Consider the following 22,747-nt stretch of genomic DNA (forward strand, 5'->3'; position numbering starts at 1 on the left):
TATGTTCAATTTGTAACAATGAAAAAACATTCTGCAGCAATAAAGCCCACATAGAAGAAGCACACCAGCCTGTGGGATCACAAGGTGCCAAAGGGACCAGGTATAAGGCATCATGCAATACACACACAAACACACACACACACACACACATCATAGTGAATGAAGGGGGAAATGCAGAGTGGAGACCCAAGGCCCATTTGTCGGCCACTGGAGATTCTCTCATAGAGGGGTTTAAGAGAGAAGATGGGTCAGTCAGGGTGCGATGTAGTACCCATGAAGAACACAGCTTTCCCCCAGATCCTGGATGCTTCCTCCCCACAACTACCATGGTCCGAATTCTACCTTGCAGGACTGGATAGGGCAGAGGTGGTACACTGGTGCATATGGGAGCTGGAGGCACAGGGAATCCAGGGTGGACGATACTTTCAGGACCAGGGGTGTGAGGGGCGATACTGGGAGAGTGGAGGGTGAGTGGGGTGGAATGGGGGGAACTGATTACAAGGATCCACATGTGACCTTCCTGGGAGATGGACAGCAGAGAAGCGGGGGAAGGGAGACTCCGGATAGGGCAAGATATGACAAAATAACAATCTGTGGATTATCAAGGGCTCATGAGGGAGGGGGGAGCGGGGAGGGAGGGGAGAAAAAAAGAGGACCTGATGCAAAGTGCTTAAGTGGAGAGCAAATGCTTTGAAAATGATTAGGGCACAGAATGTACAGATGTGCCTTATACAATTGATGTATGTGTATTTATGGATTGTGATAAGAGTTGTATGAGCCCCTAATAAAATGTTTTTTAAAAAAAGAAAATACATTCTGCGTATCAGATATTTATATTATGATTCATCATAGTAACAAAATTACAGTTATGAAGTAGCAACAAAAATAATTTTATGGCTGGGGGGGTTACCACAACATAAGGAACTGTATTAAAGGGTCTCCACACTAGGAAGGTTGAGAACCACTGCCTTAACTCTTGTCTGCCAGGAGTCAGCCATTTTGCTTTCTTCCTTGTTCTACTGGCCAAGCACAAAGGGTTGAATCACAATGGCAGGGATTGGGTGTAGTGTGGGCGGCAGTGCTTTGTTAATAGAATTCTATTGCTATGTAAGGAAGTAGAACTCTTCACCTGTAAGGAGACTGTGAACTGATTTAGGAAGCCGAACTGAGGTGTCTGGAAGGCCAGGAAGAAGCTGTTAGTTAATAGGAGACTCTAGTGCTATGTTAGTTAAAGCCACTCCAACTGGTAACTGAAAATGTGCTTGGACCCCTCAGCTGCTCTGTGGGAGGAAGATGTGTCAGTTTGCTTTTATAAAGATTTACCATCTTAGAATCTCTGAGGCTTTTCTACTCTTGTTTTATAGGGTTTCTAGGCTAATGCTTGAGATTTGATTACCATGAAGACATGACAGGAATTGTGATTGGAATAATATTTTGGATGCAGTTTTACTTATAAGTGGAACTGATCCTTTTGTAGGCTGAGGGTTTGAATACATGGAAAATATTGGGTAGTTAATTTGGTAACTTTGAGATACATCATTGAGGAGAGCCTTAACTGTTGTTTATTGTATTTATTGGTAAGCTGTAGTTAGGAGTTATGTAGTAGCCAATGGGGAGTCGTTAATTTTTGAGTAGAGACTAAACAAAATAAAATTTATATTCCAGAAAAATAAATCTGAATTTTCTGTGGAATAGATCTAATACAAATTGTATTAATGTGTTTACAATATTCAACATTAATAACAGTAATAATGAACATTTATTGTGAGTGCTCAGCATTTTCCACTATGCCAAAGTAATTTTTATACATGTTTAATCTTTACAACATAAATGAGGTTCTCTCTACTATTTATTATCATTTTACAGATGAGAACACTGAATCTTTAAGAGATTTATTTGCTTACTGGCACACAGTTAATAAATATTGGAGCTAGTATTGATTTCATCTTTTGAACTTATATTAGAGAATATATGAGGGAACATCAAAAAGTTTTTGGGAAAATTACCTTATATTTAAAAAAAATCTTTTTTGACATAATTCACATGTCATACAATTCATTCATTCATATATTAAATTGCTGTGATAAGAACTGTATGAGCTTCGAATAAAATGTTTTAAAAGAATAAAGAATTGTACAACATCACTAGGCAGTTCTAGAACATTTTCTTATACCCTTTGTTATGAGCTCTCCATTTTTCCCAACTTAGCCTGCCATACTCCCAATAAACCATTAATACAGTTACTGTCTCCATAGATTTACCTCGCCTGGATTTTATGTACAGGAATACCTTAAAAACAAACAAACCTCAAAAAATCAGCAACAAAATAAACCAGAAAAAAACTTTAATTGAAAATAAAGCAGGAGATATTAAAAAGTAAAGCAAAATTTAAATGAATCGAAAGGGAAATCCAGTGATAATGAGTTGGATTTTCGCCAGACTGCAGCAGTCCACTCTCCACTGCCCTTTGCAGGCTAGCAAGGCTGTTCACATCCCATGACATCACCTGAGGCTTAACCCATGCTTATTTCCCTTTAAATAAATTTTAAGTGGATTAAAAAGGAGGTCAATCCATTTTCTTGTTATTTTAATTAAAAGATCATTTTATTGGGGACTCTCAACAACTTTCATAACAATCCATTTATCAATTAATCAAGCATATTTGTACATATTTTTCTAAACATTATTTTCTAAACATTTACAGGTTCTTTGTATTGAGCCTTTAGTATCAGATCCCCCAACTCCCTCGTGACTCCTTGATAAATTATAAATTATTTTCATATCTTACACTGACTGCTATATCCCCCGATGATTTCTGTTGTGGGTGCCCCTGGAGGGCATGTGTGTGGTTATGTGTTGATCATTGCAATCAATTCCCCTTTCCCCTTCCCCTTCTGATATCGCTAGTCCCATTCCTGTTCCTGGATTCCTGGATTCCATGTGAGCTCTTATCTGTACCTGTGCACATGCTCTGGTCTAGCCTGAAGTGAAAGGCAGGACCGAGGTCATGATAGTGGGGGGTGAGGAAGCCTCAAGGAACTATAGGAATATTGTGTGTTTCATCAGTGCTTTATGATGCCCTGGCTGACTCACCCCTTCCTTGTAACCCTTATGTGAGGGGCTGTGTCATTGTCTACAAATGGGTTTGGGGTCTCTGATATGACCCCCCTAGTAATCAACAATACGGATTTTAGTTTGCTTGTTTGTTTTTTTTTTGGGGGGGGGTCTTATGCCAGTTACCTGGTCCTGACACCTCATGATCTGACAGGTGTACTTCTATGTGGCTTGTCGGTGTGCTTCTATGTGGCTTGTTGCTAGATGGCTGTTGTTTAGCTCCAAGCCTTTAAGACTATCTTTTGATAGCCAGGCACCATCCGCTTTCTTCGCCATATTTGCTTCTGCACTCATTTTGTCTTCAACTCGTCTTTTTATTTCATTTTTCTCTAAACCTTTTGAAGTCCTCTTATGAATTACAGCTGCCTGCCAAAGCGGATTGGCTGAAAGAGACTGAGAAAGAAAGTCTCAAGAGTTAGAACCAGTAGAGCAAAGTATCAAGGAAGCTGCAGTAGTAAAAGAGTTTCAAGAAGATTGACTATTCTTTTACTGTAAAGATCTTATCTTCATGAAGCTTAGAGCTTTAGGAGAGATGTAGATGTAGTCATGCCAAGTAAAAGGGAAAATGTCCAATAACTAGATAGGAAATAAACCATAGAAATCCAATTTTGTCATGTCCACAACACATGTTTTTTATAAATACAACCATACTGGTATATATCTACCTTATAATTTTATAATTATAATTTTTGTTCTACGTTATATCCAAAAATAAACCTACTGTAATGTATCCATTCCTACTCTTAGTCACTCTTTGTAGGATTTCCCAGGCTGTAAATCTTTGAGAGCAGATAGCCTACTCTTTGTCCTGTGAGCATTTAGTAGATTTGACCCACAGGCCTTGCAGTTAGTCGTCCAACACTTACCCCACTGCAACACCAGGGAACATTACTATCAATTTAATAGTGGACTTTTTGTGTGATAAATTAGAAATGGTATATTAATTGTAGATATCAGTTATAAGAGGCATGCTAATCTCACAGATATTAAAATGAAAATACAGGAAATACAAGTTTTGTGTACCCTTTTAGAATGCTGCTTCAGTTTTTTCTAGTGATGAAATCCTATTTATCCTTAAAGGACTTAAATATTTAAATTTTACCTTTTTGATGTTTTTAAATCATTTTATTTGGGGTTTGTACAACTGTTATCACAATTCATTCATACATCCATTGTGTCAAGCACATCTGTATATTTGTTACCATCATCATTCTCAAAATATTTTTTTTCTATTTGAGCCCTTGGTATCAGCTCTCCATTTTTCACCCTGCCTGCCTCCATCACCCTCCCTCATAAACCCTTGATAATTTATAAATTATTATTATTTTTTCATGTCTTAACATTGTCTGATATCTCCATTCACCCACTTTCTGTTGTCCATTCCCCAGGAGGGGGTTATATATAGATCATTGTGCTTAGTTCCCCCTTTCTTACCTTCCCCTTACACTCCTGGCATCTCTACTCTCATTGGTCCTAAGGGGTTTATCTGTCCTGGATTTCCTGTGCTTCCAGCTCCTCTGTGTACCAGTGTACATCCTCTGGTCTAGCTGTATTTGTAAGGTAGAATTGGGATCATGATAGAGGGGGGTGGGGAGGTAGGGAAGCATTAAAAAACTAGGGGAAAGTTGTATATTTCATGGGTGCAAAACTGCATTCTGACTCTTCTGTTCTCCCTGCAACCCTTCTGTAAGGGAATGTACAGTTGCCTACAGATGGGCTTTGGGTCCCCACTCCACACTCCCATTCATTCACAAAGATAAAATATTTTGTTCTTTGATGCCTGATACCTGAACCTATGGTGTCATTCATTCCCAGAATGCTTGGTAGAATTCTCTTGTGAAGCCATCTGGTCCATGGGATTTTGCTCTTGGTAATCCCTTGATAACCTTGTCTGTTTCTTCTATTGCTATGGGTCTGTTGAGATTCTTGATGTCCATCAGGGAGTCTAGAGAGGGATACGTTTTCCATGAATTTGTATTATTGTATAATTATTGTTTTAATTTCATTAGGGACTGTTGTAATGTCCCTTCTTTCATCCCTTACCCTTGCTATTGAAATTTGTTCCTTTCTTTCCTTGGTTAACTTTGCCAGTGTTTCGTTGTTTCTGTTTATCCTTTCAAAGAACCAACTGTTAGTAGCATTGGTTTTTTTCCAGTTTTCATATTTTCCCTCTCCTGAATCTCAGTCCTGATTTTTACCATTTTGTTTCTTTTGCTATTAGGATTGCCCTGTTGACTTGTGCCAGTATATCAATCATAAAGTCTCTTCCTTTTTCATGTGTGCATGTGTTGCTATGACACTTCGTCTGATAACTGCCTTTGCTGTGTCCCATAAGTTTTGGTACCTCATGTTCTCGTTCTCATTGGTTTCTAGAAATTTCCCAATATCATATCTGATCTGGGCCAGTGCACACTCCTTTAACAATAGTTATTCATCCTCTAATTTTTTGCCCTTGTTTTCTTCATCTTCTGTTTGTTGACTTCCAGACTTATGGCACAGTGGTCAGAGAGAGGTCTGTATGACATCAATGTGCTTAAATTTATGCAGATTCGACTAATGTCTGTTTGAATATGTGCCCTGTGGGCTTTAAAAGAATGTGATGTTTTTTGTATTTGGGTTAAGAGCTCTATAAATATCATGTCAAATTGTTTAACTGTAGAGTTTAGATCTCTTGCTCCTTGTTGAGTTTCCCTGTGATCTGTCTTTCTCAGAGCGAGGTGTATTAAAGTCACCCACTGTAATTGTTGAGGCTGGGATTTGTTTTTCCATCTTTTGAAGCATTGGTTGACATATTCACTGGGTCTCTCATTCATGGAATGTATGTTTAAAATGCTTAGTGGTTCTTTTTATATAGTGGCTCTCTATCTTTTTATGGTTTGCACTTTGAGGTCAATTTTATCCGAGATTAGGATTGCAACCCCTGCTTTTTTACAGTTGCTGTTTGCTTAAGTTTTTGTCCAGCCTTTGCTTCTCTGCCTGTTTTTGTTTGTAGTCTTGAGATGGCTTGTGTTCCTAAGCCCGTCTACTAGCCTCCATCTTTTAATGTCTGTGTGTGTGTGTGTGTGTGTGTGTGTGTGTTCATTCTTGTCTTCTTTCTACCCTTAAGCCATGCTCTCTTAGGGGCTGTTTTCTCTTTGTTTCCCTCTGGGTGGGGTTGTTCTATGTAGCGATCTTTTATTTAAGATTGGTGAGTGCTGCTGTTCTGCCCTTACTGGGTTGGCAAGGATCTTTTGTAGGACTCAGTATCCGCTAATCTATTCTTTGAGTTTCTGGAGGAAGGTGGGCGTGCTGCAGAGAGTGGAGCTCTCCCAAATGTGTGGCAGGTAGGCATAAATGCCCTAGGTTAAGGGGAGTACTTTGGAGGTCTACCATGGCTTGTGATATAAAAGGGAAGAGAAAAAGAAAAAGCAAGGAAAAAATCCAGCTTGCTGAGACTGTACAGGGAAAGAGACAAGAGTGGGAAACAAAAGTTACAATATAGCTGAGCCCCATCCCTGACCATGGAGTTGGAGGGTTTTAAACCCTGCCTCAAGGTGGGTGCAAGCTGTGGCTGTGTTGAGATAAAGCCCGTGGCCACCTGTCAGTGATCCTGGCTCTGGCCAAGATAGGGGCGGGGCTAAGGTTAGGCCATAGCCCGTCTCCACTGTGGTAAGCCATGAGCCCCAGTTCCTCAAAACCTAGTGGATGTGTGCCTACTTATTTTTATGATGTTCCTCCTGAGACCGGGCAGTGTGGAATCTTCCTCTTAGTAACTCTCCTGCACTGATTCTGTGGAGTCCCTCTGGTATGTGTTACTCAGTTGCCATCTTGCTGGAAGTCCTAAATTTTATATTTTATGAACGCTTTCACTTCCCTCCATTTTCCCAAATCATAATAAAGTTGGATCATCGTGCATTTATTCTCTGGTTTGTGTCAGTTTCATCAAAAAAATGACGTATGTATGTAAAATTTATGGCAGCTCTCTATGGTAAATTTTGAAAATTGTAAATTTTAGTTGTAAAACCGTCCATTGTTCCAAGTGGCCCTCCACTTTGATAAAACACTTAATAAACCTGCTATACCATTAAAGAAAAGTATTAATATTTTGAGTATTATAAGTTCTGTTATGTTTACTTTAAAGACTTAAGTATTTTAGTATACAGATTAGAAAGCCAAAAACATATTGTGAAGTAGGTGAATATTTACAGAGCAATTTGTAAAATTCAACAATCCATACACATTTTGTTTTGACTTATTTATTGCAGTCTCCTCAACATTCCATCAGTTATTTTGGTTTCTCCCTGTGTTTCCTATTTCTGTTCCTCTTTTCCTAATCCACTGATTTCTTACATTCTCTCAATGCTCCCCTTTTCGGCTTATCTAGTTGATTTATTTTACTACAGGAGTGGGATCAGTTCCACACCTGAAGGGTGACAAAGGCCATAGTCTTGGTGGGGGTGTCCCATTTGTTTCTTTCTGACCAGTAAACCTGCTCTCTTATGAGTTTGAATTTTCCTGCATATTTTCCTCCCATTCTATTGAGGACCTTCTAATATTCTTTTCAGAGAAGTAGGTAGTAGTAGCTGGGCACCTTCTGTCACAGGAATCAGGCAGCACTAGTTTTATATCCAGTTGAAATATCTCAATGATAATACTATAGGGAAAACACCTACATATTCCTAAGAGTAGCCACCAAAATGAAACACAATAGCTAGAGTTTGCAAATGAGGAAGTAAAAAATATATATTCCTTTACTTTGAGTGATTTTTATTTGTTAATTAGCTGTAGGTTAAAAAATACCAGTTATAATCTGGCCTTTTGAAAATAGGAAATAAGACTACATTTGTTACATTGTGTTCTCACTATAAAATTAAATGATGAAGTTAAGTTTTCATGCGCTATGAGAATTCTTTGAGGATTTTACCATTTTACTGGTAAATGGAAAGTAACTTTTTTTCTTGAAAATTGGAATCAGAAGCTTGTGCGGAATGTATGGTTTTCATCATGTGTTGCCATCTTATTGTAGCATTGCGTATATTTTTCTTGTCTTTTTTTCCCTGTAGGAATATGGTCTTGGCTGAAAGATGTGTATTGCTTAGTGCTGAAATTTTAAAAAGCCAAGGCAAATACTCAGAGGCTGCGGCTCTCCTAATCCGATTGACCAGTGAGGTACTGAAGCTGTTTCACAGTAATAATACATTTCACAATAATTATTATATTATAATTTAATATATTATTGCTTCTTAACTTTCAAAAATGACCCGCCCTTCCTTACTTGTGTACAAAATATACAATTGGAAATTTTTCTTTTGGAATTTACAGCATGGTTACTTTAGTTATTTTTTGAATTAATTTTAAATGCAGTATTTATAAAATGAGTTTTCTTGCAGAATTTAAACCTATATTTTATTAGTATTATCCACAAACACATATTGGGAATCTTCTTTGAATTATGTTCTCACTCGTGCAAAGCAATGCTAATGCCATGTAACTGTGCACACTGTTCCTTATATAAAATTGTTAAAACAATAATTATTGAGGGATATTTAATCTTATTTTTGACTAGTTCATACTGACTATTTCAAAATTGTGTTATTCCAAAAACAAAAGAAATCCATTTTAAGGTGCTTTTGACTACAGAATGTTAGTAATTTCTTATAAGTACGGTTATAGATGCAATTTTTAGATAAATAACTCTTAAGTGTAGTGTTTTATGGTTTTAATCTCTGTACTTTGTGACCCTACACTTCTTTGATTGACTTTTGGTCACATTTATGAATTTAAGCTTTAAAGATCACGAACCTTGACTTATATTTTCAAAAGTCTTTGAATGTCTGTAAGGCACCCTGAGTGAACATATCAATAACTAAACTCATAAACTTTGTACCTGATGATATATTGTGATCTTAAATTGTCTTATCACTGACCTAATTTCTTACTACTCTATGTAGAACTGCTTGAGGTCTTGCTGTATTGCCCTATGCAGATAGTAATTGCGAGAAAGGGATTAGCCTCTTAAACATATTTTCTCTTGTCTTTCCAAACTATTTCATTTATCTTTCCTCTTTTTTCCTCCTTCCATTTTTTGTTGTTGTTAGCTCCCTAGTACCTACCTGGCTCACATCTTTTGTATCTTCCTTCAGCACTGTGACCTCTTTATTCATTAGTTTTATTACCTTGCTATCAGTCATGGCATTCACATAATCTTCCCCAGTATCCCAACCTAGACTCAGTGTCACTGTTCTGCCCCCTCATGATGGAAGACCCAACTTGCTATATTATATCTGAAATTATATTTAAGATGTTACTTCTATTAAGTGCAACGAACTGTGTTAACATTTACATTTTTATTGCTTATCCCTAACATTAGGTTTGCTATCTGATATTATATGCTATATAAATGTGTATCAGAGTAAGCCTTGTAATGATGCTTTCTAAAGGCTGCTGTGAGATATTGCTAGTAAGGCTCGAGGACAAAGTTAAAATATGTTTATAATTGTTTTTACATGAACACATGTCAGATGTATACTATTTGATAGAGCTGAATATATGTTGTTGAGTGTATTTATTTGTGTTTGCATGTTTCTCAATCTAGGAATGATCACTAAATGTAAACGCTTTTTTAGATTAAAATCTCAGCATTATAACCTTTTGTGTGTGTGTGTGTGTGTGTGTGTGTGTGTGCGCACGCACGTTTTACCATTCTTTTTCTTTTCATCTATTTTTTTCCCTTTCCTTCTTAAACATAGGTGATAGGTTTTCTATGAAAATCCAGGGATTTGGCATTGTCATTCACTGCTTAGGGGAAGGAGTAAGAATAGGGATTGAGATCTCAGTGGAAAGGCTGGTGCCTACGTGAGATTCTTGACCAGCTTTGTTCTTTTCTGCTGGACTATTCATGTATTTCCTTGAGATAACTTAAAAACAAAAATAGCCAGACAAAAATATACATATAATTATATTAATTCTAACTAAACCTTTATTTTGTATTTATCTTCTGTATTTTGTTAAGTCAGCTGCATAATGTAATGAAAAGTCCATTGGCCTTGAACATAGGGAACTGAGATGCATACAAGAGATTTTTGACATTCATGACTTACTTTCCTTACATTTTTATTTACCATTAGAGCAAAAACTCCTGTGAGACTGTGGTGAAAGAGCTGTGCTTTGACTCTGTAGATTGCTTGAACTTTAAATTTGTGGCCAAGAGGGTCTTACTCTTGTTTCATGCCCTGAGATTATAAGTGAATGTTGCCTTTTCAGCTATTGCTAAAATTATCTATTGCTTATGGACAGGGCTTTCATAGACTGGAGAGCTTGCTACAATGCTGTAGCAGTATATCCCTCCCGCCAATAGTTTCTCGTAGATCGTGAACTTGTCACATACTAAAGATGAACAGCCCCTAAATTAAAAAAATTTTTTTTAACCTCATCAGTGCCTCTAATTTTTGGATAGAACTGTCACTTTGTGAAATCCGTTCATTTCTCTTTTATAGTCAACGTTGATGGCAGTTGGCATGCTTCCTAAGAAGAAGAATGACTTTTTTTATATGCATACATATACACTTGCAAAAGCAACAGTGTTTTCACTATTTTGGGTGTCATTAAAATAGACAGGGTTTCTGCAGAACAAAGCTGCCCTGACCTCTGGATGTAAGGCATTTAACCGTGCAACTGATTGTGTCTTCATGCAGTAGTCACATTTGACTTCATCTAAACTTGAAGGCACTCCTGAACCGACTAGTCCTTGAATGTTAAATTAAGGATGCTAATTTCTTATTGGCAGTAGTTCGTAAGTAGATTGTGCATTACAGTCACAAACAATAAGCTATCTAGAGCATTTTTCTTAATCAGAGTGTTCAGAATTTCTGCCATCGCAAGATTTGGGTTTAATGGAACTTCACTGGAAATTAAGGAATACATATATAAATGGATGGATATATGGTTGTTGTGTGTGTACATACTAGAGGGAATCTAAGAAATTTATAGGCCATAGGGATAAAACCTATGACACTGTCCTGAAAAAAATCCTGAAATTCAAGAAGTAATTAGAGGGAATCGCTTGTTTTAGATATTAACAGCATGAACTGTAAAATGTAAATTCATTAGTGGTGACAAGAATAGGCAGAATAGTGTAGTACAGTGAAAGTTGTTCTCATATTTCTGACTAGAAGAAAATATAGGAGAAGCTTCTTTACATTCTAGAATAGAGAACATAATTTTAAAATTTGTGATCATATTTTGAAACCATAAAGGCAAGGAGGATATGCTGTTCCACAAAAAAAAAAAAAGCTGTCCAGGTCAAACTGGGAAATAACTACTTACAGAATGCATGACAAAGGACTAAGACTGATAAATATACAAAGATTTCTTACAAACCAGAAAAATCACACAAAAAATTCATGAAAGAGTAGAGATAGGTGATTCACGTAAAAATTCAAATGCCTATGCATGTTAAAGAACAAGATGTCACTTTTATTAGATAGGTATAAAATATTTTTTTAAAATTTTTGAGTAGATTGGAAAGCATGCAGTCTCATTTTCTGTTGATGAGAATATATATTGGCACATTTTCTCTCACAGTAGTTCAGCTGTATTGATTAAAATCTGAAATAATGTATATACTTGAGTATAAGCCAACCAGAAATCAGCCGAGGCACCTAATTTTGCCACAAAAACTGCATTTAAAATGTGCTGAAAAACTTGGCTTATCCTCGAGTATATACAATAGCTGAATAGGTGTTTTTCACCCAGTGTTTCTGTTTGAGAAAGTTATCTAGCTGAAATGATTGTGTAACTTCTCAAGAATGTTTCATAAGGATACTTATTGAAGCACGTATTATAGTAACAACCAATCATAATGTTGTTAGTCCATTGGAAATTTATTAATAAATAGGTACTAATAAGTATATAATACATATAATATATATTTAAAAATATGAGAGATCATAAGTGTCCTAGAAAATACCCATAAAAGATAAGACTCAAAATATCCTGTGGAATAGCACATATAAATAAATAGATATTGGGAGGAGGACAAACCTATATATGCGGAACATATACATATATGGAGAGGATGAGACCCGTGGCACAGTGGTTATGCTGTGGCCCTGCTAACCACGAGAGTTGCAGTTCTAAATCCTTGGCCAGTTCTGAAGGTGAAACGTGGGGCTTTCTATTCCCTAAAGAGTTCCATTCTCAGGAATTCATGGGTCAGTTATTGATTTGATGGCAGTGAATTTGTTTTGTGTATACATGGAGAGAGAAATCATGCATACCAACACTGAGATGGTAACAGTATCTCTTTCTGGGAGGAGACATAGATGAAAATCAAGCTGTTCTCCTCAAGGTAGCTCAATTCAAAAATCAGAAAGTAACAAGTGTTGGAGGGACTGCAGAGAGATAGGAACTCTTGTCCATTGCTGGTGGACTTGTAGATACGTACGTCCATTATGGAAATCAATTTGGCGATATCGTAAACAGTTGGAAATTGAGCTACCATATAATCCAGCAAGTCCCCTACTGGGCATATACCCAGGAGAGACAAGAAACAAACCACGGCCAGACATCTGTACCCAATGTTCATCGCACTGCAGTTCAAAATTGCAAGCAGTTGGAAACAACCCAAATTTCCATCAACAGAAGACTGGAATAAAAACTGGGTACATACTTAAAATGGAGTATTAGGCATTCCTAAAAAGTATGAATGCATGGAGCACATCACTGTATGGGAAGAACTGGAGGAAATTATCCTTAGTGAAGTAAGCCAAGCACAAAAGAACAAGTACAACATGAGTCTGCTGAGGTAAGCTCAAAATTTGCAAAAGGGGCATAGAGAAGAAGCTACTGCGTACATACATGTCTGGGGTGAGGTCCAGAGAATATGGCAGAGGCCAGACTGAACCCAGGGATACCTATGGCAGCCTACAAAAAAGGAGGGGGAGAAAATAAAAGACATGGGTAGCCGGCGAAACAGGGCACTAACCCACACAGGGGGAGGGTGTTGTTTATATCTCCACAGGGAAAGAGGGACCAGACTTCAACCCAGTACTCCAAGACAAGAACACAGCACACTGGCATGAAGCAGGGAACCAATAGAGAGGCCTGAGGGGCTGGTCCCATTACCAACTAAGTGAACAGAATCCCCCACCCCCAGAAGAATTCACTTCAGAGGACAACACTGAAGCTACAGTTCAAGGCGAGGGATGTGTCTGATCAAAGCACAAAGGAGTCAACGAGGGGGGAGGGAAAAAGTGGAGCACATGCTGGTCCACCAAGCCCTGAGGACAATATTTCTGCTCAGAGCAGCCAATGCACAGAGAGGACCATAGGGCTGGCCTCACCACGAGACACTACATTCCTCACTGACCATAGCACCATGGGGACAACACTGGAGAGACACAGCGGTAATTGTGTCCGTCCTGACCCTACCATACCAAGGCAAGACGCTGGGGGCATGCAACAGAGCAGCAAGGGTTGCAGAGCAATGAAGTCCCAAGGAAACACCAAAAGTAGACTATGGGGCCAGGGCATGGCGCCCCATCAGACTCCACTAGAAAACACTTGTAAAGGACAACAAATAGACCTTGAACTCTTTATAGGCTCTCCTCTTTTTTTTTTTGTCGTTGCCTATTTGTTGTTGTTATTGTTTTATTTTCTATTGTTGCTTTTTGTGCTTGGTCCTGTGTTTGTGCATAATGTTGTCACTGCATGTCTATCTGGATGGGATAGGCAGGATAAACAAGCCAGAAGAGAGAACAACAGGATGACAGTTCCGGGAGAACATGGGAGAGGGGGAGGCAGGGGGAAAGGAAGTGGGTGATAACAAACCCACGGACAAGGGAACAAGAGACCGAAAATCGATGGCAAGAAGGGTGGGCTTGATCAAGGGCAGTGTAACAGAGGAATTCCTGAAACCCAAATGAAGGCTGAACAAGATAGTGGAACAAGAGGAGGGTAAAGGGAAATAGAGGAAAGAACTAGGAGGCAAAGAGCATTTATAGAGATCTAAATATAGACATGTACATATATAAATATATATATGATGATGGGGAAATAACTCTGTGTACATATAAGTTATAAGTTTAGAATTAAGGAAGCTAATGGACATTGGGCCTCCACTCAAGTACTCCCTCAACACAAGAACACGTTGTTCTAATAATCCGGCAGTCTGAGATACTCACCTTCCTGACACGATCACTGAGGGCAAAGCGGGTGCATAAGCAAATGTAAAGAAACTGATGGTGCCCAGCTATCAAAAGATATAGCGTCTGGTGTCATAAAGACTTGAAGATAAACAAGAGGGCCATCTAGCTGCGAAACAAAGCCCACATGATAGAAGCACGCCAGCCTGTGTGATCATGAGGTGTCTCTGGGGAGAGTTATCAGGCATCAAACACCCAGAGCAAAAATTTGTAATGTGAATTTTTTTTTTGGGGGGGGGGTTCTGAGTAGAGGCCCAAAGTCAATCTGTAAGCAGTTGGACATCCCCAACTTACAGAATGGTGTGGGGAGAAGATGAGCCAGTCAGGGTGCAGTATAGCACCGATGACACATACATCTTCTGGTTCTTTAATGCTTCCCACCCACCACAACCCCCTTGTACTATCATGACCCTAATTCTACCTTACAAATCTGGCTGGACCAGAGCATATACATAGGACAGATAATAGCTGGAAACACGGAATGAAGGACAGATAAGCTCCTCAGGACCAATATTGAGAGTAGCCATACCATGAGGGGGTACCGATCACAACGATTTATCTATAACCCCCTCACAGGGGGAATGGACAAGAGACAAGGGGGTAAAGGGAGACATTGTGCAGTGCAAGACATGAAAAAATAATTTATCAATTATCAAGGGTTTGGCAGGGAGGAGGGGAAAAAATGAGCTGATACCAAGGGCTCAAGTAGAAAGAAAATGCTTTGAAAACGATGATGGCAACATGTATAAATGTGCTTGACACTATGTATGTATGTATGAGCCCCCAATAAAATGATTTTTAAAAAATCAAGATGTTCATGTTTATTCAAATATTTATTCTTAATAATTCTTACGCTAGTAATTTTATCAATAGAAAAAGGTATCTAGCAAATTCAAATATAAAACCTAGTTCAAGAACCATTATTTTGTTGTATATTTCTGATTTTTCCACTTTCTTTTGGATCCTACTAGAAAAGTGATCTAATCGTTTGATTTTTGTCATGTGAAATGAAGAGGTAATAGCTACCATTTGCTGAATGCTTATTAGGTGGATCCCCAAGATCTGTTTCAACTCTAAGATACTTCTGTGGTTGCTACTGAGATTGTTAATGATCAGAGATCTGTGAACATTTTAGACTTAAGTATAATATGTTGAAATCACTGCATTTAAAGTCAATGTTTTCTGTTTTCAACTTTCCCTGGGGAAAATAATGGCAGCAGAGCACATGGAAGGGCACGGTAAGTTCAGCTCTAGAATAGCTGGAAGCTTTGAGAACGTTGTGGAAGAAAGGTTGATACTTAATCAGCAAGCTTCAGCACTTTCTCGGTTATTTATAAAATGATCACCTGGTTGGAAGCTTATCCTTGTAGATGTAAATGCAGTTTGGATTTTGACTGTATTATAAGGATCACTTGTTGTGGGAAATAGTTTGAGTTGTATCAGTTTCTAAGACATTTAGAGCATGTGAAAAGATAATTTTTGAAGTTTTTTTAACTTTAATAAATCATTTTGGCTTCTTGAATAGTAGCGAAATAATTGCAAATTCATTTTAAAGTAAACATTATAGAACATAAAGTATTATATTTTTTTCATAATCTGCACACATCCTGTTTACCTGTATTTTTTTTCTTGATTAGATGGAAATATGCTATTGAATGCCACAGATTAGTTTCCAGAACACATTAGATTTGATATGAATCTGGTTTTATATCTGTGCTCTGTTTTCTAATTTATCTTTATTCAGTATACTTGCATTATATTTCCAGAGTGTGTATTTTTTCTCTCCATTTGAAAAAAGACATTTATTTGGAGAGTTGTTAGATGGTACATATCATAACTAGACAATTAACTTTTATAAGAAACAAAATAGTGTTACCTGGTAAAGAACTTTTTGAGGGTTTTTTTTTCTTCGTAATTTATGCTTGTTGGAATAAGAACAAGACTATGTCTCTTGTTCTCTCCCTCCATATATTTAAATAAACATTGAATATGCTATATCGGTTTAAGAAAACAAAAATTCTAACCAGGTATCTGTATTTTCAAATTTGGAAAGCTAATCACCTTTTCTTTTTGACATTCAATAGGATTCTGATCTTCGAAGTGCACTTCTTTTGGAACAGGCAGCACATTGCTTTATAAACATGAAGAGTCCCATGGTTAGAAAATATGCGTTTCATATGATACTGGCAGGCCATCGGTTTAGTAAAGCAGGACAGGTGAGTGCATTATTTTTTAAAAACAAATTCAAATTATTATAAACTTATTCTAGACATGAAATTTGACATTTTTTAAGGTTAAAAAATTTATCCTAAAATTGAGATTTTTGTTATGGAGTAATGAAGTATGATGGTAAGTATGAGCTTAGTGCTAAGGGAATAAGCTTAGATTTAGAGAAATCTGTGTGTGAATCTTGATTTTTCTTCTTACAATTTAATTTTGTTCACATTACTTAATGTCTTTAACCCTCACTGTTTTTGTTTTTGGTATTTATAATTATGTCAATATATTTGTTGGGTGAAACCTAATATTAAGCGAGAGGGGTGCAAATAGTTTGTGGGGACAACAGAAATAAAAGATCATGGATTTTTCTCACAATCTTTTGAAGCTCCCATATATGTAAAAGGCCAAACACATTGTATGCATTCAGTAAATTTTAATAATTCTTTTTTTAAAAAAAATAATTCTTAACAGCAAATGAACTCTCCCTACTTGAACTTTACTCTTTTGTCTTCTCTGAATACTTTATAGTGTTATTGAGTAAATATTTAATGCATAGAAATCTTCACTTTCTCTGGAATTAGTTGGATTGGGAGATCTTTACTGATGTAAGAGGAATTTTCTCAGCTCTAGTCTGTTAGCCTTAGTTGTAATAGTTTTGTTGGAGACTGAGAGTGGTAGCAGTAAGGGAGATGGTGATATACTGAAAATATTGTTGGAAGCATGGATTGAATAATTCTCTATATAAAATGGTTATTTTAAATATACAAAGAAATAAAGATGCTCAAAATCCATATAATTCTAGATTAAAATGTGTAAGTTTTAAAAGGAGTTACCTTTTCAAGATTATGAATTTTTTCCTGTACTTTTGGGAACTTGGAATTCTATTAAATATTAAAACCTTAAAATGTTTAATATAAAATTAAAAACATTTTAATATAACATTAAATGTCTTTGTATATGAATTGGTGTGCTCCATTATGCTATATTGATTAGAATTTTTCACTCATAATTGGAAAAAAATTGATTAACCAATAACTCATTTGTTTACATCCCTCATTAATAGTAAATACTAGTACATATAGCATGTTACTGGTTTATCTTTTTATTTTTTTAAAATTTTAAACGTGTTTTTTGCTTAAAAGAAAATTATATACAAGAGGGCTTCAAAAGTTTGTGCAAAAATTCCATTATCTTTAATTCCATTTTTTCATGAATTTTTTAAAACACTGTTATATATCTCAATAAGAATAGTCCCATGTCCCTTCTTATTGAAAAATAAGTTAACCTTTTTCTACCTCTTTGCCCATTTTCATGAATGGTTTTATTTGTTAAGGTAAAGAAATATTTGCTTTTGACCATTATGCAAAATCGCAACCCAAATCTGTTGCCATTGAGTCATTTCGAACCCCTACTGACCTGCCATGGGGTTGCTGATGCGCTCAGTCTTTGTAGGAGTAGTCAGCCTCATATTTCTCCTATGGAACCACTGTCAGTTTGCATGGCTAATCTTGGGGTTAGTAGTCCATCACTGCTGGACAGTACCACCTTGGCTCTTTATCGGCCCTCAGAAACATCTCTAATTTTAGTTTTTCCTTTGGGTCAGTGATTCCAAGGTACCGTATATACTCGAGAATATGCCAACCTGAATATCAGCCGAGGCACCTAACTTTACCACAAAACTGCATTAAAAATGTGCTGAAAAACTTAGCTTATCCACGAGTATATACAGTAGGTGGTTTTGCATATTCTTATACATTAGCACTGAAATTGTTTCCTCCCCTGTATTAGTGCATTGTTCCCACCTTTGTATTGATGTATTGTCCCTTCCCTGTCTTACCTCTGTTCATTTCAATTTTGGGTTCCCAACAACTGCTGCCCCTCTGAGTTATTCCCCTTAAAAGACCCATGAACCTGTCTCATGAATTCCATCCTCGCCCTTCTTGAGCTCTGATGTCTGTTGTTGGGTCTGTCTTTCTTTTTTTAAAAAATTAAATCATTTTATTGGGGGCTCGTACACCTCTTATCTTAATCCACACATGCTCCATTATGTCAAGCGCTCCTGTACATTTGTTTCCCTCCTAATTCTCAAAACATTTGCTTTCTATTTGAGCCCCTGGTATCCGTTCCCTTCCCCTTCCTTCCTGCTCCCTCTCCACTCCCTCCTCCTCTATGAACCCTTGATAATTTATAAATTATTATTATTTTGTCATATCTTACACCATCTGACATCGCCCTTCACCCACTTCTCCGCTGTCCGCCCCCTAGGGAGGAGGTTATATGTAGATCCTTGTAATCTGTTCCCCCCTTCTCCCTTACCTTTCCTCTACCCTCCCGGTATTGCCATTCTCAACACTGGTCCTGAGCGGTTCATCTGTCCTGGATTCCCTGTGTTTCTAGCTCCTGTCTGTACCAGTGGACATCCTCTGGTCTGGCGAGATTTGTAAGGTAGAACTGGGATCATGATAGTAGGGGTGGGTGGGTGAGGAAGCCTTTAAGAACTTGAGGAAAGTTGTATGGTTCATCGTTGCTACACTGCACTCTTATTGGCCCATCTCCTCCCTGCGACCCCTCTGTAAGAGGATGTCCAGTGGCCTACAGATGGGCTTTGGGTCCCCACTCTGCACTCCCCCTCGTTCACACTGATATGATTTTATGTTCTTTGATGTCAGATACCTGATCCCTTCGACACCTGGTGATCACACCAGCTGGTGTGTTTCCTCCATGTGGGCTTTGTTGTTTCTCAGCTAGGTGGCCACTTGTTTATCTTCAAGCCTTTAAGACACCAGACGCTATATTTTTTGATAGCTGGGCACCATCAGCTTTCTTTACCACATTTGCTTATTCACCCGCTTTTCCTTCAGCGATCGTGTCAGAAAGGTGAGCATTTCAGACTGCCGGATTATTAGAACAAAGTGTACTTGTGTTGAGGGAGTACTTGAGTAGGGGCCAATGTCAGTCTCTTTCCTTAATACTAAACCTATAAATATATATATAGATCAATTTCCTCTTCATCATATATAAATATATTTACATATGTATATGCCTGTATTTAGAACTATATAAATGCCCCTTGACTCCTAGTTCTTTCCTCTGTTTCTTTTTACTTTCTGCTTTTCCCACTATCATATTCAGCCTTCATTTGAGTTTCAGGAATTCTCGGCTACATTGGCCTTGACCCAGTCCTGCCAGATCTCCTACACCCTCCTCGCCATTGATTTTCAGTCACTTGTTGTTCCCTTGTCCCTAGGTTTGTTAACACCCACTTCCTTTTCCCCTGCATCCCTCTCTCCCATGTCCCCCCAGAACTGTCATACCATTGTTCTCTTTTCTGGCTTATCCATCTCGCCTACCCCTTCCAGATAGACATGCAGCAACAACAATATGCACGACACCAGACCAAGCACAATGAAGCAACAATAGAAAATAAAACAATAGCTGCAAAAACAAACAAAACCCTATAAAAAGTTCAAGGTCTATTTGTTGTCCCCTATGAGTGTTCTCCAGAGTCCAACAGGGCACCACACCCTGGCCCCATAGTCTTGGGTTTTCCCTCAAGATTTCATTGTTCTGCTCCCCTTGTTGCTCTGTTGCATACCCCCAGTGTCTGACTTCGGTGTGGTGGGTTCAGGGGGGGCACAATTCCCACCGTGTGTGTCTAGTGTTGTCTCCCATGGTGCCATGGAATGCCATTTCTTGTGGTGGGGCCGACCCTATGGTCCTCTATTTGTATTGGCTCCTCTGAACAGAAATACTGTCCTCAGAGCTTGGTGGGCCAGAATGTGCTTCACTCTTTTTCCCTCCCCCCTCATTGGCTCCTTTGTGCTCTGATCAGACAAGTTCCTCTCCTTGAGCTGTAGGTAGCTTCAGTGTTGTCCTCTGAAGGGAGTTCTTCTGGGGGTGGGTAGGGGTTCTATCCACTTAGTTGGTAATGGGGCCGGCCCCTCAGGCCTCTCTGTTGGGTCCTTGCTTCATGTTCCGTGTGTTGTGTTCTTTTCTTGGAACACTGGGTTGAAGTCCGATCCCTCTTTCCCTGTGGATATATAAACAACACACTCCCCTTGGGTAGGTTAATGCCGGTTCCAATGGCTACCCATGTGTCGTCCCCCACCCCTTCTTTTTAGTGAGCTGCCATTTGTATCCCTGAATTTAATCTGGCCTCTGATTTATTATCTGGACCTCATGCCAGGCACAAATGTATACAGTAGCTTCTTCCCTATGTCTCTTTACTTATCTCAGTGGACTCATGTTGTACTTGTCCTTTTGTGCTTGGCTTACTTCACTTAGTAGAATTTTCTCCAATTCTCCCTATTCGGTGATGTGCTTCATGCATTCATCACTGCTTTTAAGGGATGACTAATATTCCATTGTACCACAGTTTTTTATTCTATTTGCCTGTTGATGGAAATTTGGGTTGTTTCCAACTGCTTGCAATTGTGAACTGAGCCATGATGAACATTGGGCACAGATGTCTGGCCGTAGTTTGCTTCTTGTCTCTTCTAGATATATGCCCAGTAGGGGGATTGCTGGATCGTATGGTAGCTCAATTTCCAACCGTTTTGGATATCTCCAAATCGATATCCATAATGGCTATATATACCTACAGGTCCACCAGCAGTGGATGAGAGTTCCTGTCTCCCCATAACTCCTTCAATACTTGTTACTTTCTTATATTTTGAATTGGGCTATATTTGAGGGTGTTAGGTGGTATGTCATAGTTGTTTTAATTTGTATTTCTCTTAGGGCTGGAGATTTGGAACATTTTCTCATATATTTATTGGCCATTTAGATTTATGTCCTTGAGAAACTTCTGAAATTTTAGTAATAATGCCTTTGTCTGATGTGTCATTGCTAAAGATGTTTTCCCATTCTGTGGTCTCTCTTATTACTCTTTTGGTGAATTCTTTCAATGTGCACAAGTGATTTCTCTTCAGTATATCGTTGGGTCTTTCTTTCTCTCTCTCTGCTCAAGCTTTCACACCCTGTGTTGGATCAAAGAGGCATCACTTTTACCGGACCTAGCTAAACTATCAATCATTATCCCTTTCTAAAGAAAAAACAAAACTGCAAATGAACAAAACACCTTCATGTATGCTTAGTACACTATTTGTACTCTACCCTGGGGATGAGATTGGACACAAAAATATACTCTGAAGCAAAAGGTATAGTTTGGAAAATATGTTGCTTCTATAATTACAAATCCTATTTTTAAGATGGATTATCATGAGTTCATTGATAGGGTAATAGGTAAGTACCAGAAGTTTGAGTTAGACTGTGGCAGGATGCAGCTGTGTGCAGAAGGAATCATTATCTGCATAATGAATGATCCTTATGAAAATAACCAAGCAGTTGTTAAAGAACTTGTAAACATAAATCTATACAGTCATATCCATCTATAAGCATTTACACATGTAGTTTTATCACATGCCAAATATTTCCATTGTGTATAATGCAGTGGTAGAAACTGGAATGAGCATCAGAAAATTAAAATTTCTTAAGAGAGCTTTCAGTTACAAGTTAACCAAGCTCAGAGTTTCCTGTGAGTTCATGGGCTTATGCTGTGAAAACTCCCAACTGGTTTTCATGATGTCATTCTTGTTCTTGACTTTTTTAACTGCTGCTTATTAGACAGGAATTGTTTAGAAAGTTCTCGTGACTTTTCTCCATCTGAATAATTTTTACTCTTATATGAGATCATTATTATTAACAATGCTTTCAATTGTATAATCTTAGCTTTTTCTAAAAACATCTAGTTAAAAAAAATTAATGGAATATCTTCAGGTTAATTTTTTTATATATATAGAACAGAGTCTTAAGGATATATTCTTAGTTGGGCAATATTTTCAAATTACTTAGTACCTGAAGTGTAGATTGAGCCAGGTCTAGAAAAACACTGTCCTCAGTGGTCATGAGGACTCAAAATTTGACTTTACCTTTGGTATTTTATTTTAATGTGAAGGTTTTGTTATTACTTTACTGTTTTTATTTTTAGGGATTGGTTTTGGAAAGATTACTTTGATGTGTTTGCTGCTATTTTGATTTTCTGTCATAATGTATTTTGTCAGATGCATGATTAAAACATAATTTAAAATGTCTTTTGGTCATCTCCCTGTAAATATCCACTGCTTCTTGGCACTGTAAGAATGTTTCTTGATATACCTGTCTTGTTCTATTGCAGTTTTATTGGAGTGCTTAATCTTTTGCTGTCTCAGTCCTGCACTGAGGGATACATT

General features: G+C 37.8%; 1 protein-coding gene across 3 annotated transcripts in view; it reads left to right on the forward strand.

Moving 5' to 3' along the window:
• The window catches only part of TRAPPC8 (trafficking protein particle complex subunit 8), a 99,114-nt gene that overhangs the window by 35,378 nt on the left and 40,989 nt on the right, over positions 1–22,747 (forward strand). For all 3 annotated transcript variants that reach the window (XM_075532485.1, XM_075532486.1, XM_075532487.1), the window contains 2 exons: positions 8,157–8,262; positions 16,382–16,513. In XM_075532485.1, the coding sequence (XP_075388600.1) occupies positions 8,157–8,262; positions 16,382–16,513 (238 nt within the window). The remainder of the gene's footprint in view (positions 1–8,156; positions 8,263–16,381; positions 16,514–22,747) is intronic.

This window comes from Tenrec ecaudatus, chromosome 15 (assembly GCF_050624435.1).
Source record: "Tenrec ecaudatus isolate mTenEca1 chromosome 15, mTenEca1.hap1, whole genome shotgun sequence".
NCBI classification, from domain to species: domain Eukaryota; kingdom Metazoa; phylum Chordata; class Mammalia; order Afrosoricida; family Tenrecidae; genus Tenrec; species Tenrec ecaudatus.